The 19,082-nt window shown below is 37.2% G+C and overlaps 2 protein-coding genes across 5 annotated transcripts in view; both read left to right on the top strand.

The window, feature by feature from the left end:
* LOC141338070 (tight junction protein ZO-3-like) overlaps positions 1-5,261 on the top strand; it is a 7,921-nt gene extending 2,660 nt beyond the window's left edge. The window contains exons 2-12 of the mRNA XM_073843638.1: positions 425-581; positions 663-771; positions 875-1,094; positions 1,708-1,907; positions 1,994-2,089; positions 2,172-2,248; positions 2,528-2,738; positions 2,841-2,941; positions 3,134-3,664; positions 4,586-4,632; positions 4,728-5,261. Of these exons, the coding sequence (XP_073699739.1) occupies positions 425-581; positions 663-771; positions 875-1,094; positions 1,708-1,907; positions 1,994-2,089; positions 2,172-2,248; positions 2,528-2,738; positions 2,841-2,941; positions 3,134-3,664; positions 4,586-4,632; positions 4,728-4,875 (1,897 nt within the window). The 3' untranslated portion in view covers positions 4,876-5,261. The remainder of the gene's footprint in view (positions 1-424; positions 582-662; positions 772-874; positions 1,095-1,707; positions 1,908-1,993; positions 2,090-2,171; positions 2,249-2,527; positions 2,739-2,840; positions 2,942-3,133; positions 3,665-4,585; positions 4,633-4,727) is intronic.
* A 2,532-nt stretch (positions 5,262-7,793) lies between these two features.
* Positions 7,794-19,082, top strand: part of LOC141338366 (rho GTPase-activating protein 45-like) — a 31,086-nt gene continuing 19,797 nt past the window's right edge. For all 4 annotated transcript variants that reach the window (XM_073843893.1, XM_073843892.1, XM_073843891.1 and 1 more), the window contains exons 1-2: positions 7,794-8,014; positions 9,511-9,907. In XM_073843893.1, coding sequence (XP_073699994.1) covers positions 7,919-8,014; positions 9,511-9,907 — 493 coding nt within the window. In that variant the 5' untranslated portion in view covers positions 7,794-7,918. The remainder of the gene's footprint in view (positions 8,015-9,510; positions 9,908-19,082) is intronic.

The raw sequence follows: 19,082 nt of genomic DNA, 5'->3' as shown, positions 1-19,082 counted from the left end.
AAAGGACAGCACAACAAATACTATGATGTTGTACAAATATTTATTTAATTTAGAATATTTTTTATTCTTTAGTTATAATTAATTTAGGAACGCATAAAACAGTACACCAAATACTATCGTGATGTATAAATACTTTATTTCAATTTAATTTATTTTATTATTATTATTATTATTATTATTATTATAATTAATTTAACAATGCATCATATTCTATCATGATCACAAATACTTTATTTCTATTAATATATTTATATTTTGTTTTACATATATATTATTACTTTTTTTTTGATAAAGCATAAAGACAGTACAAAAAAATACCATAATATATACATTAATTTATATATTTGTTTTTTATTATATATATATTTTTTTTTTATTCAAAGGATGTATCATTTTCTTGAATCATGTTCATTCTCTAAATCAGGTACAGCTCAGACCAGAACCACGTCAGCTTTGTAAAGGAGGGCAACGTTGGATTGAGACTGGTGGGAGGAAATGATGTTGGCATTTTTGTTGGTGGTGTCCAGCCCAACAGTCCAGCCCAGAGGCAAGGCATGCAAGAGGGTGATCAGATACTGGAGGTAGGACCAAAGAATCACGTACATCTCATACATAATCAAACCCTTCAGCTGTGCCGTTCCTCAAGACTGTTATTTTGGTAGGTGAACGGCGTGGACTTCAGTCACTTCACCAGAGAAGAAGCAGCTATGTATCTCATGAACGTCCACGCTGGGGATCGCATCGATATCCGGACTCAGAACAAAATGGACAGTGAGTGCCTTCATGTCTCCTTATTAGGATTAGAAAGTCAACATCAAATCAAAATTGAACCAGTTTAGCTTGATGGGTTACGAATAACATTTCTGAATCTCAGTCTACAGGAAGATTTTAAAGTCCAGCCTTGGTGACTCTTTCTACATCCGTACACACTTTGACCACGTGGCCGAGAGCAGTGTTGGCTTGAGCTTCACCAGAGGCGAGGTGTTCAGAGTGGTGGACACCATGCACCGCGGGAAGCTGGGAACCTGGCTAGCTGTGCGCATGGGCAATGATCTACATGAGCTGGACAAAGGCACCATTCCTAACCAGACCAGGTATGCTATAGTCTTCCTTCAATAGCTGTGCAGTCTGTATGCTTGTCAAAGGGTTAGTTCACTTCCAGAATGAAAATGTCCTGATAATTTTCTCACCCCAATGTCATCCAAGATGTTCATGTCTTTCTTTCTTCAGTCGAAAAGAAATTACGGTTTTTGAGGAAAACATTCCAGGATTTTTCTCCATATAGTGGACTTCAATGAGGATCAATGAGTTGGAGGTCCAAACTACAGTATCAATGCAGCTTCAAAGGGCTCTACATGATCTTAGCCGAAGTCTTCAGACGATCGGACTTCATGCATTGCGTAATCATGTTGGAAAGATCACGCATAGTTCTTAAAAATTTTATTTTTATTTAGAGAGGACTAATCGTTTCACTAGATAAGACCCTTATTCCTTTGATGGGATCATGTAGACCCTTTGAAGCTACATTGAAACTGCAATTTTTGACCTTCAACCTATTAGCCACCATTGAAGTCCATATCCCACCATCGAAGTCCAGTATATGGAGAAAAATCCTAGAATGTTTTCTTTTTAACGGAAGAAAGAAAGACATGAACATCTTGAATTCTTTAGGTAGGTTACATTATAGACTGTCTTTCTCTATCTCAGGGCTGAAACTTTGGCCAATTTGGAGCAGGCACAGAGAATTAGTGCAGCGGAACGCCAGGCTTCTGGCCCCAGAGCCGAATTTTGGAAGTTACGGGGTCTCAGAGGGGCCAAAAAGAATGTCAGAAGAACCCGCGATGACCTTCTACAGTTGACGATTCAAGGCAAATTTCCAGCGTATGAGAAAGTCGTGCTGAGAGAGGGTTAGTGTTTTTTTGTTTTTTTTTAATAAAGACTATTATTTCTGACAGAGTCTTTGGTTGTAACATGTGTGTTTGCTCATTTGCAGCCAATTTCAAACGGCCTATCGTCGTTTTGGGCCCTCTGAATGACATTGCAAATGAGAAGCTGGCCCGAGAGTTGCCAGATGAATTTGAAGTTGCAGGTATGAAAAATTGCATATAGGTTTTGAGATTTCTACTGACGTTTGTTCACTTCCAAATAATATATCTGTTATTGATTTCTAGAAATGGTACCAAGGGGTGGAAGTGAAAGTTCATCCAGTGTCATCAAACTGGACACAGTGAGGCGAATAGCAGAGCAGGTAAACTTTTTGTTATTATATAGAGCAGGGGGGCCCAAACTCAGTTCTGAAGGGCCGGTGTCCTGCAGAGTTTAGCTCTAACTTCAATTAGACACACCTGAACCAGATAATCAAGCTCTTACTAAGCATACTAGAAACTTCCCAGCAGGTGTGTTGAGGAAATTTGAAGCTAAACTCTGCAGGACACCGGCCCTCCAAGACCGAGTTTGGGTACCCCTGATATAGAGAACAAACCACCATGATCTAATCCAAACACTTGTGACTTGTTTGCATTTGCAGGAAAAGCATCCCTTGCTGGATATTACACCCACAGCTGTAGAAAGATTGAACTATATCCAATACCATCCCATGGTACTCTTCTTGGATCCTCATAATCGGAAGGACGTGAAGGCAATGAGGCAAAAATACATGCCAGGCTCCAACAAGAGCTCTCGGCGCCTCTACGCTCAGGCCTTAAAGCTGAGGAAACACTACAGCCATCTATTTTCTGGTAAACCTTTGAAACCTGTCTTGAGATCCCTGTTTGAATCTTTTTTGAAAATACTTTAAGAAAGTTTTAACATGCTCTGATTTTTTTTGGTTTCCTTCACAGCACGCATTGATCTTCAGTCTAATACAAACATGTGGTATGATGTCTTGAAAGACAAGATTCGGCAGCATCAGTCTAAACCTGTCTGGGTTTCTGAAGTTGCGGTAAGAACTCTAGAGAGAATTATGCTGCTAAATATCCTGTAGCATTAATGTAATAAAAAGTTTTGAACTTTGAAACCTTACTTGTCTTTGATGTACTTAACTTTATGAAAGCTCCAACTTGATCTTTGGGGCATAGCCAAAACCCAACAAGTGTCAATTCAGTTGGTTAACAAGTACTTGTTTTATGTCCAGTTGGAGGGAGGCGCAGATGAAGACCTTGACGCATTCAACCGTGCAAACAACTCTGACTACCTCAGTGGTGCCAGCGACTATGAGGACACTGACGGTGAGGCCATTACGGATGGTGAAGCCTACACTGATAACGAGGACCTGGAAGAGCCTTCTGTAGGCATCGCCAGAAATCGTGGCACTGCATTGGCCCGCTCCTCGGAGCCTGCTACTGGGCACAATCACAGTCCTGAACCTTCCTATGACCCAGAGCCATACCTGGAAGATGAGCCAGTGTACTCCCTACCTCCCGGGGAGATACCTCCCATCCTCCACGTTCCAGAGCCCCGATCTCCACGCCTTGCCCCTGGCACTCCCCAACAAGAAGACGACATCCCCTCACAGCGGAGTTTCTCGGGTTCAGACTACAGCGCCAGTGACATGGCTGCACCCCCAGCACCTTCCGACGTGCCGCCCAACTTCAGGGCACCAGATCCCAAGAATGCTCAAACAGAGACCCCTCCACTGTCAGCCATAGAGGAGAAACTACAACAGGTACCATATATACCTAATATCCATGCCACTGACCTATTGAGCAATCAAATACAACATGATTTAGTCAATTAGGACATGTTTGTGTATCTACATCAGGGGTAGGCGACTTCGGTCCTGGAGGGACAGTGGCCCTCCACGGCCAAAGTTGCCTATCCCTAATCTACATCCCTACTGGGACAAAACTTACCATAACCAACTTCTAAAAACAGAGGGAACACCAGAGATCACAGATGTGACCCTAACCAAGACCCCAAAATCTGATTTATTGGTAGATCCAGTATTATCTACCAGTAGTAAATCCATAACCTACATTTTAAGAGAAAATTTGATAATATTCTTCAATCCACTAATTTCAATGTAACCCTTACCTTGACCCTAAAGTCTGATCAGTTGGTGAATCCACCTTAATGAAGATTTGAGTAGCACAACAAGATTAAGTGGGACATTCTCTTGGATCTACATCCCTAGTGGTAGATCCACTTATTTAGGGTTTGAGTAGTACATCGTGATTTAGTCGAGCAGGACATGTTCCTGGAATAAAATACATATTGCGACCAAATCCTTGCCCTAACCCTAGGGTTAGGTTTTCCCTTATCCTAACCATGTCCTGCCCCCTAAAATACCCTGTTCTTCACATTGTTAATCCCAGAGGCAATTCTATCCCTGCCCTAAGGGCATAAATATTAGAACCAACCCCTTTCTTTTACCCTAACCATTATCTTAAAAGGGGGCAGAAGTAACTATAACCCTGACCCTAAAATCTGATTGGTTAATAGTGAATTTGTCCCGATACCAACAAGTATGTTGATACAAGAACATGCTCTACTTGACTAAGTCATGTTTAGCTGTTTACATGCATTCAGTATAAAATTTTTTGAAATACTTGCTGGCGCTATTGATCATCACGTTTGATTCTTTCAGGCTCGCATGGCAGAAGAAGAAAGGAAACCCTCCCCTTCATTTATAGTGTAAGTCTTTCTGCATGGTCCGTCAAATTTACCTCCGAAGGATACAGTACTAAATCATTTCCTTTTTAAATGTATTTGTAAATCTTTTATTTTAGACTGGCACATCACGAAGCCATGCAGATGCGGAGAACACAGATCAGAGGAAGCGACAGTGACAGCGATGAAGATGACAGAGATGATGATTTTAGTGTCGATGATGATGAAACCGATGACATTGAATGGGGACCTGCAACAGAGCTGTAATATACATGGATTGAACTAACATCTCAAACAGGCACTTGGAACTCTGATGTCTCTATTGTGGACATGTACATTTACACAATCAAACTGGAAACTGGAAATATTTTTTTTTCCAGTGTTTTTTATGCAGTTTCCTTATGGACTTCTGATAGATGACTTTTTAATCTTGGATCGATTTTGAAGATTTGTGTCCGGAATTGCTTCCTTTTTTGGGTTTCATAGTTTTAATGGATGTGTTGAGATCTTCCTCAGGATTATATCGAAAATAAATATTGCCAGTTGTAATAAAGACAATTTGGGTATGCTGTACCCTCGGCAGTAACTTGATATATATTATTTTAATTATTATTGTTGTTTTTGTATTTTGAAATAAATGGAACAAAACATTTGACCTCACGTAATTATTAATGTTAGAGAGCGTACTGAAATTCATCTTACTAATGTTTTCTAAACAATTTTCTGTGCTTAGTTTGTGGCTAGTGGAAGCAAATTGAATTGCAACAAGAACTTTTTTTAGTTGCTTTAACATTAACTTTTCTCCAAAGGCATTGATCAGGTAGTCATTTTACATGCTGTCTCAAACTACATCTATTTTTAGGGAACTGGAATGTTTAGGGTAAAGTTGTTTTGTTTTATTTTTTTTTGACGATGTCCTTACTATGTTTCTGTGCCTTGACCGTGATTGGATTTTTGCCGTCTATGGTCAGAAATAGAGGTTGACCGATGTATCGGTTCTGGCGATTAATCCGCACCAATAGGTGATTGGCGGAACTATTGGTTATCGGCAAAAATCCGTGCCGATAGTTTTTCTGGGTTGTGTCCGTTGCTAGAGCGGCTGAGAAGGTCCTCTTTATACAGCAAAGTCCCTATCGTCTTTGATTCAGTTGGCTAGTAGACTACTTTTTATTTAAATATTAGAGCACTATTTATTTTCCCTTCAATAACCATTTAAAAAAAAAAAAACATCTGTCAATTAATCGATATCGGCCAGTGTGGTCCAACCTAGCTATCGGCATCGATAAAATCCAATATCGGTCGTCCTCTAGTCAGAAAGCTCTTGAATTTTATGAAAAATATATTAATTTGTGTTCCAAAGCTGAACGAATGTCTTACAGGTTTGGGACGATATGAGGGTGAGTATGACAGAATTTAAATTTTTGGGTGAACTATCCCCCAAAGTGTTTGGTTAAAATCTAACCTAGAATGCCATCTGCTGTTAAAAACTAAGCTCAGATTCGATTCATGAGAGAATTGCGATGTAATAGAATCTGATTGATTTATCGTCTCGCACCCCTAACTCCCAGGGAATTTCCTATAGATGTTTTTCCTGAATGCAGAAGTCACGCCTGACTCTTAACCTGAAGAATGCTTTGAAGTTCAAGTCTCCAGTGTTTCTAGTCAAAGTAGCGTATATTCCAAGCTGTTATTTAATGTTAAACCTATTAAAATGTTTTTAAAAAGCACACAGCTCTATAGCGCCATCACGTTGCAATGTCGCAATGGCCATCATTTGTCAGTGCCTCACTCCTCAAATTTTAAAGGAGTAGTTCACTTTCAGAACAAAAATGTACAGATAATGTATTCACCCCCTTGTCATCCAAGATGTTCATGTCTTTCTTTCTTCAGTCGTAAGGAAATTGTTTTTTGAAAAAAAGACAATTTATATACTTTTTTTTTTTACCTCAAAGGCTTGTCTTGTCTAGCTCTGTGTGTACTCTGTGTAGAGATTAAAAAGTGTATAAATTGTAAAAGTTTTTTAGAAAATATCCACTAATTTCGCTAGATAAGACCCTTCTTCCTCGGCTGGGATCGTTTAGAGCCATTAAAAGCTGCATTAGAATTCGTAATGGCGATGCTCATGGTTTACTCAGGAAAAAGGTCTATATATATATATATATAGACCTTTTTCCTGAGTAAACCATGAGCATGAGCATCGCCATTACGAATTCTAACGTCAGATTGGATGCTCTTAGGTTCCGGTCTCTACCTATTTAAATAGCGTCCATCTGTTTTTTATATATATATAATTTTGACAGTTAAAAGGATAACATTGTTGGAATTGACACCATTCCAATTATTCTGTTAATTTTCTGCTGTCTAAACCATGGAAAAAAACGTATGGAAGCTGCTAAATCTGTTAAATATTTTGACAAACTAAAGTTAATAGGTGGTAAAGATATGTACAAGCAGTATTAATTAAGATATTAGCCTAATATCTCACCTACCTGACCGGAAATAAGAACAAACACGAATGTTGTCGAGATTCTTGCCCTGGAAATCCTGGTTCAGTTTGGCCAACCACAAACGCTTTTGTTCCTCAAACTGTTTTTTGCACTCTTCTCCTTGATTTTTATAACCTTTGGCGGTCTATAGCTCCTCCAAAAGTTTTTACTGGTCCGACCGATTAGTACAGTCCAAAACATGGCAATAATTGACCATTTTCAGAGGCAATAATCAGCTAAATATGCGAGATTTGTTCGGTTCAGTGGTATTGTTTACATTCAAACGGCGCCAATATTGTGTATCTGCATACTGAAGACTGCTACACTGACTAGAAGTAAAAGTGTAAGTTAGTTAAAAAGATGTTTTATCAAACAAGATTTCAAAACACGTTTTGTTACGAAAGTGGGCGTGTTTTAACGTTTAATTACAGCAGGTGATTGACATTAACAACCTCGTGTGAGGCAGTTGCCGAAAGCTTATTATAAGGGAAGATGTAATCCGTTGCATAAACGTCGTTTTAAAAGTCTCACCAAGCATGTATGATGTTATCCAGCCCTCATGTTTCTACATGGCAACGCAGTTTCACTTGTCGAAAGGACAGCGAGTGAAAAAACCCAAAAGCGGATGCGCCTCAGACTGTTCTGATGTGTGTCAGTAGATTCAGTCAATGTGCGATCATTTTAGAGGTGTGAGACACAAGCTCGAACTCGGAGTGTGCAAACCTCGCATCAGCGCTTTGAAATGGGGAGCCGGGGGGTGGGCAGGGGGGTTATATCGTAAATTAAAAGAAATACGCGTCGGATCTAAACACCTAAAGCTTAAAATGTTCTCTAAAAGGACGAGGGAACTGATAAAGACGCACTCGATGTCAAAGAAGAGCCGAACAGGAAGCAACACATCGCCTCTCAACTCTCCATCAGTAAGTCGCACAGCATCTCTCGACTTTTCCTCCTGCCAATCATCTTGATTGACATTTCACTCTAGCGCTCATGTTTTCGCCTGGTTTTCGACGTTGCTGAGAAATGTATTAGTTTTAGTGTTTCCAAACACAAATGTAGAACTTAAGGCTGTTACTTAGATCGTTATGTTGACTAAAAAGAAAGAAAAGGACGGACTAAACTTCCTCAGAGTGATATGGCGCAGCAAGTGGCAAGAAGTTGAGGTTTTACCTTAATTTGAGTATTTTTCTCATGTTTCAGGACTTACTTAATTCACTTCCAGGTACTTTTTAAGCTTCTGTGAGATTTATTGTATTAAAAGGATGAGATGTGATGGATAACAGTGTCAAAAATTGAGTTTTTTTGTAACGAAATGTTGAAACGTGGTGGGTCAAGCAAAAGCTACAGTCCTTACGCGACTAGTCAGAGAGTGAAAAAATCAAACAGCAAAACTAAATTGGACATCTTACCAAATAGACCCAACGTCTGGCTCAAACAGGTGGGTTGTATTTAAAAAGTGCTTTTTTTTTGTCAGTGTGGATATTTTAAGTATTAAGTATTTGTATGTTACTGTTTAAAATATGTATATGTATATATTTAAAATTGCTGTAACTATTTGTACACATTCAACCAGTGGTTTAACTACAGTAGTCAACATTCGAAGTGGATCAAAAACGTTTATCAAAAGTTGTGCTAAGATAGGAACGTGTATTCTTTTTGGTTTTAGGACAAATTTGATAAAAGGTTTTGATCCACTTCGAATGTTGACTACTGTAGTTGTAAACTGTTATCTGAGGACCTCATATTAAAGGCTACATGGTATATTTGTTGTTCTAAAAAAAAAAAAAAAAATTATCAAAGTGAACTGGAAAAGGTTTATGTTTGTATATGTCGATGTATGTGCATTATAGTAATATTCCATGAAGTATAATTCATCAATTTCATTTGTGTATTTTTTTAAAATTCATTTATTTTTATTAAAAAATATTTTTCCTCTTTTATATATAGAAACATTTTTTTTTTTTACATTTTATTTATTATTAGTTTTTAGTTTTGTTTTTTAAATGAATTAATCGTTTTAAAAAGTGAACTGGATTTTATATATATATATATATATCACCTACTGTTTTGTGTAGTGCATCATATTTTGCAATTTTTTCATTCGTTTGTTGTCTAAAAAGAGGTAGGAATGAGTTCTAATCAATGGGATTTTTAATAACATGGACTTATATTCATGTTCACTTGCACAGGAGTGTTTTTAGGCCTTGGCGAAGCCAGTTAGTGTGGCATCAGCTCTTTGGGGTGTGACAGGAAGTAGGCCACGGTTGCACAATTGCTCTTGTGAAAGAAGTTCTGTTTACTAACAGCCGTCTATTGTAGTCTATCTCAGATCTGCTCTATCTGCAAAAATTTCTACCTCAACTGTGGCATGTTATCACTTTGCCCACAATTTATCCTTGTTTCCTTTATCATACAGCTTTCGGCTCTTCAAGAACAGCCTAGGAAAGATGCAGTCGATGGCGTCACCTCTTCACCCCAAGCGTCCTCCAGTCTGTCTCCCCCTATTCTCGATGTCCCGTCTTCCTGTCCAGGGACCCCTTTGGCCCCACACACTAAGCTGGTGGGCTGCCCGTCCCCAATGGGCACCCTGAAGCGGCCGACTTCTTTGAATCGCAATCCGAGTGCCGCAGGCTTCCCGATCCAGTCTTGGGTCTACAGTAAGGGTGCTGGGAAATCCGTCATCGCCCAGAGTCCCTCGCAGGAGATGCCTGAGACTACAGTGGCTATCGAGGTGGAAGACATCCCGTCTTTGTTACGCATAGTGGAGCGGTTTGCCAAAGCGGTGGAGAAGTTAAAAGATGTCGTGCTTGAAGGTAAGACACAAATCTGTGAAATTCATCAACTGGTAACACTGGTTGCCAGATCTTCATAAAAAGTCTGGTAGGAGCATTTTAGGTTATTGTTAAAATCACAATTATTTTTTACAGTGTAGTTAGTATGAATCAAAACATTTCCTGGTACTTGTTTTCGAGTTCGAAACACAAAGCAGAGCTCAGTACTTATCTACCACATGACTATTTGCACGTCCTGCCGCAAACATCACCTTCTGCTGAGGATCATGTGATCGCGGAGCAGCGAAGAGGCGGGGCTGAGTTTGCTCAAGAGGCCCTGATCTTCCTGTATCTGCAGTGAGGCTGAGTTCCTGTGGTGCACCACACCGGCAGAGGAAATGGTTCTCTCAGAAAACACCCCCTTCCGCTCTCAGGACTCGTAGAGCAACGTCATTCAGCATCAAACCCTTAGTCGCACACATTAATAATGAAATCCGTCTTTTCCGCAAGGGGATCCTTCTAAAAAGCACTGTGATGGTGGCATGATACGGTGATGATGAAAAAATACCCTGATGCTGTGAAAATTCTGTTGCAGGAGTTGGTGGCAAAAAAAATCAAATATGAAAACTCCATGTGAAGCAGCTGTTTTATTTGAAATATAAAGCTGTATGTTTGCTAAATTTCATTTTACTTTTTTATAAAACGTTTGCTAAATAATTTATGTATGTATATACAGTAGTCAACATTTGAATTGGATCGAAAAAGTTCAACGTTGTCCTAAGACAAAAAATGGGTATTGTTTTTGTTTTAGGACAACTTTGATGAAAGGTTTTGATTCACTTCAAATGTTGACTACTGTATACAGTCAAGGCTGAAATTATTCATATACCCCTGGCAAATTCTAACTTAAAGGTACTTTTATTCAACCAGCAAAATGACACAGGCTTTTCCCAGAAGATAAGACGATGTACAAAAATGTATTACTCATCTTTTATTTACAATTGAACAAAAAGTGGCATGTCCAACATTATTCATACTTTTTTTTTTTCTCAATAATCAATAGAAAAGCCTTTATTGTTTGTTACAGCAATCAAATGCTTCCAATAATTGTTGACCAGCTTTTTGCATGTCTCCACTGGTATTTTTGCTCATTCATCTTTAGCGGTCTCCTTGCCATCACCCTGATCTTTAGCTCCCTCCACAGATTCTCAATTGGAGTTAAGTCAGGACTCTGGCTGGGCCACTGCAAATGTTAATGTTTTTGTCTGCTAACCATTTCTTCACCACTTTTGCTGTGTTTTGGGTCGTTGTCGTGCTGAGATGTCCATTGGCCCAAGGCCAAGTTTCTCTGCAGACTGCTTGTTGTTGTTGTTGTTGTTGTTGTTGTTGTTGTTGTTGAGAATTTTGATGTATTGCTCCTTTTTCATGGTGCCATTTACTATGATTAGGTTCCCTGGGGTCCGTTCTTCGTACCTCGCTAACTAAGTTAGCTGGATTTGATTGTTGACGATTTTGCGTGATCTTGGATCGCTCGGTTCTTCGAAGCTCATCCGGGACTTGCTGTCATAGCAACAGGTGCGCAAGCTTAAACCTGCTCTGGAGCAGGTTTATTTCATGTAAACAGGATTTAGGCTGCGCTCCTGGCGGGTTATGATTGGTTGAAATGGCGAGGTCACATCTGATTGGTTAAAGAGCACGACTGACGCGGACTGACTCACGTGGGGAAAAAAAAGTATCTTGCAAGAAAGTATATCTTTTTTTACAGTCTATGGTATGTATATATATATATATATATATATATATCAGAGGTTCCAAAAATATTTGGCAGCACAACTGTTGATATTATCCAACATTGATCATTCTAATGATAAATCAGCATATTAGAATGATTTCTGAAGGATCATGTGACACTTAAGACTGGAGTAACAGCTGATAAAAATTCAGCTTTTCATCACAGGAATAAATTCTATTTTAAAGTATGTTAAAATAATAATAATAAAAAAACATTATTTTATATTGTAAAAACATTTTGCACTATTACTGTTTTTTCTGTATTTTTAATCAAATAAATGCAGCCTTGATGAGTATAAGAGACTTCTTTAAAGACTATTACAAGTCTTACTGACCCCAAACTTTTGAACAGTAGTGTATAAAAAAATAAAAATATAAATAAAATAACATATCAAGGAAAAAACATGTAACATGGGCAGCATTAACACATTTAATGTGTTCACAACTTTTTGCCAGCCCTCTCTCCTTGCTTTTCCAGCCTTTGCAGTGTTCCCTTGCGTTTTAAATAAACTCTGAAACTCCTGAAATCCCTCAATCAAGAGTTCTTGCTCTGCTGCAGAAAAATACTGAGCGCGCTCCTTCGTCATGTTCGCCGACCAATCAAAGAGTTGCCGATCAATGTTTCTACTATCGATACGTATCCCCTTTTAAGCCACCCAGTGATCTCAAATAACTTCATCCAGCTATACTAATCATCAACAACAGGTGCGTTCGGAGAACCGGAATAGCGAGCTCATAGTTAGCGCGATGATTTGATCTTAGATGTGTCATTTGATCTTGGATGTAGTAAGCGAGGTACGAAGAACGGACCCCTGGTCCACTGGCTGAAAACACCCCCAAAACATTAGGTTGCCACCACCATGTTTGACAGTGGGGATGGTGTTCTTAGGGTTGAAGGCTTCTCCTTTTTTACGCCAAATGAAGGCTACATCATCGTGGCCAAACAATTCAATTTTTGTTTCATCTGACCGTAAAACAGAAGACCAGAAGTCGTCTTCTTTGTCCAGATTAGCATTTGCAAAGGCCAAGCGGGCTTTTGTGTGCCTTATCTGGAGAAGTGGTGACCTCCTCGGTCTACGTCTACATTAATCCGGATACAAACACTCTCAGTCCACACTAGCGTTTCCAAGCGTTTTCCAAAAAATTCTCATCCACACTGAAACGTAGGAAAACGTCAAATTCAAAGCGTCACATAAATAGACTAAATATGCGTCATCGTTTTCAAAAGCCTCCGTTTTCACAGTCCACACTACAACGCTAAAACGGCGTTTTCAAATTTATCCACTTTGGAGAGCATTTTCAAAAAGCTCTGTTTTCCTTGACAAAAACGCAGTCTCAGTGTGGACGGAAGGCCAAAACGGAGAGAAAAAGATGCGTTTTCGAACTAATACGTATTAGTGTGGACATGGCCTTGGTCTGTGCTCGTGGAACCCAGTTGTGTGCAGTGTCCGTTGGACTGTCTGCCTTGAGATGTTTCCACCAGCAGAGCCCAGATTCATCAGGATGGCCTTGGTGGTGATCTTTGAATTCTTTTTTACCTCTCTCACTATCATCCTGGCCAGCACAGCTGTCACTTTTGGTTTCCGACCACGTCCTCTGAGATTTTTCACAGTGTAGAACGTCTTGTGTGTTTTTTTTTTTTTTTTTTTTTTTAATAATAGTTTGCACTGTAGCCACTGGAACTTCAAAACATTTAGATATGGTCTTGTGGCTCTTTCATGACTTGTGAGCAGCCGCAGGTCCTCAGTGAGCTCCTTTGTCTTAGCCATGACTGTCCACAAACCAATCGAATGCGATTTTGAGCACGATTTGGCGTAGCTTGTCAGTGATTTACGGCTCGGTGTATTAATTGCCGCTCCAGTTGAACAGACGTGATGGAGATTTACTACTAATCAAAGTACCGGCTTCATTGACTAAACGTGCCTCACAACATCATGCGATTAATCGTGCAGCCCTAGTTGATTAAAACAGCTGTTCCCAATGAATCAGGATAATTAGGATGCCTTAGAACAGCATGGACTATTTGGAATGGTTTAGAACTTTGGATTTTCCCATAGACTGTGACAGTTTGCAAAGGGTATGAATAATTTTGGACATGCCACTTTTTGTTCAAATGTAAATAAAAGCTGAGAAATATTTTTTTCCACAGTGATGTCTCTTGTACATCGTCTTATTTTTTTGGGAGAAGCCTGTGTCATTTCCGGTCAAAAAAAAAAAACCTCTGCTGGTTTAATAAAAGTAACTTCAAGTCAGAATTTGCCAGGGGTGTGAATAATTCTGGTCTTGACTGTGTGTGTGTATATATTAGTAGAGTTAGCAAGTACGTTCTTAGGTTAGTTGGTTATTCTGCAAATTAATACGTAAGTTAGTAGGTTTTTAACTTAGTAACAACGTAAATATGTTAGTGCAAATGCAAGTTAGTAAATGCATAGGTTAGCAAGTATGCAAGTACACATGTAAGTTACGCAAGTACGTACATAAGTTAAGTACCATAGGTTTGTAAATAAGTACAGTAGTAAGTATTTTTTATTTTATTGTTTTAAAGCTAAAAGTATTTTAAGTAATATTTCAAAATAAGTACATCAGTTAACATGTTATGTACATTAGTATGTTAGTAAGTATGCAAGATAGTATGTTTGTAAGTCTGCACATAAGTTAGTAAGTACATATGTAGGTTAGCACGTAAGTTAGTAAGTACGTACATGTATAAGTTAGTACTGTAAGTACGTAATTTAGTATGTAAGTGTACATTAGTAAGTACATAGGTTAGTATGTTTGTAAGTTAGTAAGTATGCAGAAGTTAGTAAGTATTTATGTACGCAAGTTGGTTAGTAAGTCTGCACGCAAGTCTACGTTTGTTGGAAAATACGTATGTACGTAAGTTTGTAAGAACGTACATGTATAGGTTAGTACTGCAAGTACGTAAGTTAGTATGTAAGTGTACATTAGTAAGTATGTTAGTATGTTTGTAAGTTAGTAAGTCTACACAAGTTAGTAAGTACGTAAGTACATGTATAAGTTAGTTCTGGAAGTACGTAAGTTAGTATGTAAGTGTACGCTAGTAGGTACACAGGTTAGTATGTTTGTAAGTACATATGCAAGTTAGTATATATGGTGTTGGTTTTAGTGGTTGACCCATGCCACATTTTCCCACAAGTCTTTGTCTTTATTACTTTTTCATATTTAACACAAATAGCCTACTTTCTCTAATTGAAAAAGCTTGTTGTTCACGCTTCCCATTACTGTGTAAGTCAGGTTGTTTCGACAGAACAAAGAGAAACTCAGCAAGTAACAGTTGTAGGTGTTTTTTGCTTGGAGTTACAGTTAAGAGCAGTGACAGCAGGAAGTGGCTTGTAGACGTGTCAAAGCAGACGAGAAAGCTCTGCAACACAGTGTGAACAAATGACCCATGTTGCATCATCTCGATTCTTTTAGGATCGCTGCAGATATTTCTCATCATGACAGTCATTGACATGTCGGTTAAAGGGTTACTTGGTTCACAAAGAAATATCTAGATCATATTGTACCCCATAACCAAAAGAAAAAAGTTGAGAAATGTAAAACGAGAAACCTGTCAATTATTTAATTCATTTTGCCATTTGTTTTTTTTTTTTTTTTGTTAATTGGATTAATTTTATTTATTAATTTAAAATGGTATTTTTTTTGTTTCGTTGAATTGTGTAGAGTCAAATATGGCCCATTTCATATTTATTGTTGTCTATTTATTGTTTATTATTTGTTTTCTTAACTTTTATTTGCCATTTATTTATTTTGGGGTAAAATATGACCCAGATATTAAATTGTTTATTCCTTTTATTTAATTATTTCTTAAACTAACAATTAAAATTATTAAATTATGAATGTGTTCTTATAGATTTTATTTTATTTTTATTTTATTTTTTTTGTTTGTGGCATTTATTTTCTTTTGGGTGAAATATGACCCAAATATTGTTTGTTTATTCATTCACTGAATTATTTGTTAATTTAGTTATTTTATTTGTTAGTTTGTGTATGTGTTCTTTTTATTTTATTTCTTTTTGTGGCATTTATTTTCTTTTGAGGTAAAATATGACTTTATTTATGGATGAAATATGACATATTTAATTGTTTATTTATTCATTCACTGAATTATTTGTTAATTTAGTTATTTTATTTGTTAGTTTGTGTATGTGTTCTTTTTTTTTATTTATTTTTTTGTGCCATTTATTTTCTTTTGGGGTGAAATATGACTATTTATTTAGGGGTGAAATATGACAGATATTTGTTTGTTTATTCATTCACTGAATTATTTGTTAAATTTATTTTATTGTTAGTTTGTGTGTGTGTTTTGTTTGTTTGTTTGTTTGTTTGTTTGTGCCTTTAATTCACTGAATTATTTATTAATTTTCGTTATTTTGTTTCTTAGTTTGTGTATGTGTTCTTTTTATTTATTTATTAATTTATTTTCTTTTGGGGTGAAATATGACTATTTATTTAGGGGTGAAATATGACAGATATTTGTTTGTTTATTCATTCACTGAATTATTTGTTAAATAAATTTATTTTATTGTTAGTTTGTGTGTGTGTGTTGTGTTTTGTTTGTTTGTTTGTTTGTTTGTGCCTTTAATTCACTGAATTATTTGTTAATTTTCGTTATTTTGTTTCTTAGTTTGTGTATGTGTTCTTTTTATTTATTTATTAATTTATTTTCTTTTGGGGTGAAATATGACCCAGATACTGTATTTAATTGTTTATTTATTAATTCACTTAATTATTTGTTAATTTCATTATTTTATTTGTTCGTTTGTGTGTGTTTTTTTTAGGGCCCGAGCCCAAAAGGGCGAATGCCCTATTGTTCTTCTAAGCGTTCCTTTTTTTTTTTTTTTTTTTCTCTCAAACTTCCGGGCTATTATGGGGGCCTTAACATACTCAAAAACTCTTGAAAATTTGCACACATGTCGGAATCTGCCGTCGTCCGGACGCCACAGAGGCTGGGACCCGGGCGTGGTTCAGGGCCTCTACAGCGCCCCCTGGAACACAGTTTGAAAACTTGATGTACTGCGCACACATACTTGCACGTATTGATATGAAACTCGATACACATATAGAACTCATCGAGCTGAACAGCTTTTGTACTCTGTCATAGGCTCCACCCCACAGGAAGTGAGATATTTAGGGCTGTTTAAAAAGCGCATGCTCTGGAATTTAACGTACTCCTCCCAGAGTTTCCATAGGATTATCACCAAACTCGGCCAGCATGATCAAGACATTGGGGATGCTAAATTGCGAGGGGATTTTTGATATCTTGAACGGTTTGGCCGTGGCAAGGCGACAAAATCATGGCGAGAAATGAGAAACAGGAAGTGTGTAATAACTGTTGACCACATTGCCTGATTCTGATGAAACTTCACCAGTTTGTTCCTTGTATGATGCCGATTCCATAAACGTGACTATTATGAGTCAAAGTTATAGCACCACCAACTGGCAGCAGGAAGTGTGTCATTTTCAAAATGCATTGAAATCAGCCTCTTAATTTTACTCGATTTTCTTCAAACTTCATCAAAATAATGTAAAAACATGGCCGATGAGAATATGTAAAGGGGTCGATGATAAATCAAATGCTGTTGCCATGGCAACGTGTCAAACTTTAAAATTAGATTCCTGTCTTTTCGAGGCAGATAACATGCTTAGAATTTCATGAAACTCAACACACACATCAATATTAATGATAGTTAGACACTGGCAAAAGGTCATAAATGGGCGTGGAGCAGGCACTCTATAGCGCCATCTTTTGACAAAAGTTGGGGGGTTAGTTTTTCCTACAGTCACCAATCTCTGTACATATATTGTTCTCATCAATCTGGACAACTTTCTAAATCAAACTCATTAGCTACAACCAACAGGAAGCCTGCTATTTTGATTTGAATGTGGATTTTTGGAAAAATCAGGCTGTAAACAAATTCACACTTCTACTAAGGACAACAAGCTGTTCACACAACTTTTTTAACATGAAGAGAAGTTTCTGAAGATGCTAAATTGCGAGCGGATTTGGGATATCTTGAACGGTGTTGACGTGGTAATTTTTTAAAGATAGAGTAAAAAAGATATATCCGTAATTTTTTTTTTTTTATGTCTTTAAAGTGCAGCATCCAAACTCTTTAAAACTTTTTTTCACACAGAGATCTAATCATTCTGAGCAAGTGCTGTTAATATACATTTTTTCCAAGCTTTCATGAATTAAAGAAAATTTAAAAAAGAAATCAGAAACCTGCTGTCACTCTGCCTGAGAGTCTAAGTGTGTGAGTCACAACAGAGAGACTGAAGGGGGGAGGGGTGAAAGGGAGAGAGGGAGAGAGAGTGGAACATGCTGTCTTGCTAAAGACCATCTTTGAGAAAGAAATGCACATTAATGTATAACCTAAATAAATATGTCTGATCTTTGAGAAAATATAAAGGGTCACTAACTCTTTCATTGTTTGTATTTTGCAGTTGTTGTTTTTTTTTATTTATTTTTTACTGAACTGTACCATGAACTTGTCCTATTCGGTCACATAGCAAAAGATTAAGAAAAATACAACTTTTTAGCATGAGCGGTTTATCTTCATTGATAGACATTTATTTTCATAGTGTTATTTATTGAATATAAAATTTACATTAACAATTTCAAGACAAACTTTGACAACAAAACAAACTTTGCTGTTATCTGTTCAAAACATCTGAAAATTATACCATTTTAAGATGAGTTTTATATATATATATATATATCTCGCCCCATTACAATACTCAACTTGATTTTTAAAGATATTTTGAAAGAATGAAGCGTTTATAGAGCACTTTATTGTGTATTGCTGTACACCCACATGAACTGTTCATGTTAATTCACAGTACATAAACTAATGGTAAAAGATACTAATTTACCTTTAAACAATATATGAATACTTTTTTTTAGCTTAATATTAATTAACATTAATAAATACTATTTAATTATTGTTCATGTTAACTAATATAGTTAATGTTAACAAATGAAACTGGATGGCAAAATTTTATATATTGTGTGTATGTGTCTGTGTGTTGATTTTAAAGTTTAAATCCAAACTGGCTGAGGGTTAATGTGAATGCATGTGCCAACTGGGCACCGTTTTCCTAATTGATTCTTAGTTATGTAGCGCTTAAAAGTGATGTCTTATAACAGGAGTCACCAGCAAAGCAATATCCACACACAAATTGAACAGATAGTTAACGATGACATTTAAGCAAAAGTGGTGGACGTAAAGCAAGCAATAATAACATTTTGTTATCATCATGAATCATGTTCTTATCATCATCATCATCAGAATATAGGGAAAATGTAGCATATTGATTCACATTTGGCATTGTCTGAAGTCCTTGCAGGGGGTTAGGTTTATAGCAAACTCCTCCTAGAGATTTAATGATATCAACATTATAT

This window comes from Garra rufa, chromosome 7 (assembly GCF_049309525.1).
Source record: "Garra rufa chromosome 7, GarRuf1.0, whole genome shotgun sequence".
Classification (NCBI taxonomy): Eukaryota; Metazoa; Chordata; class Actinopteri; order Cypriniformes; family Cyprinidae; genus Garra; species Garra rufa.
The sequence above is the reverse complement of the archived record's forward strand: the minus strand, read 5'-3'. Positions and strand labels throughout refer to the sequence as shown.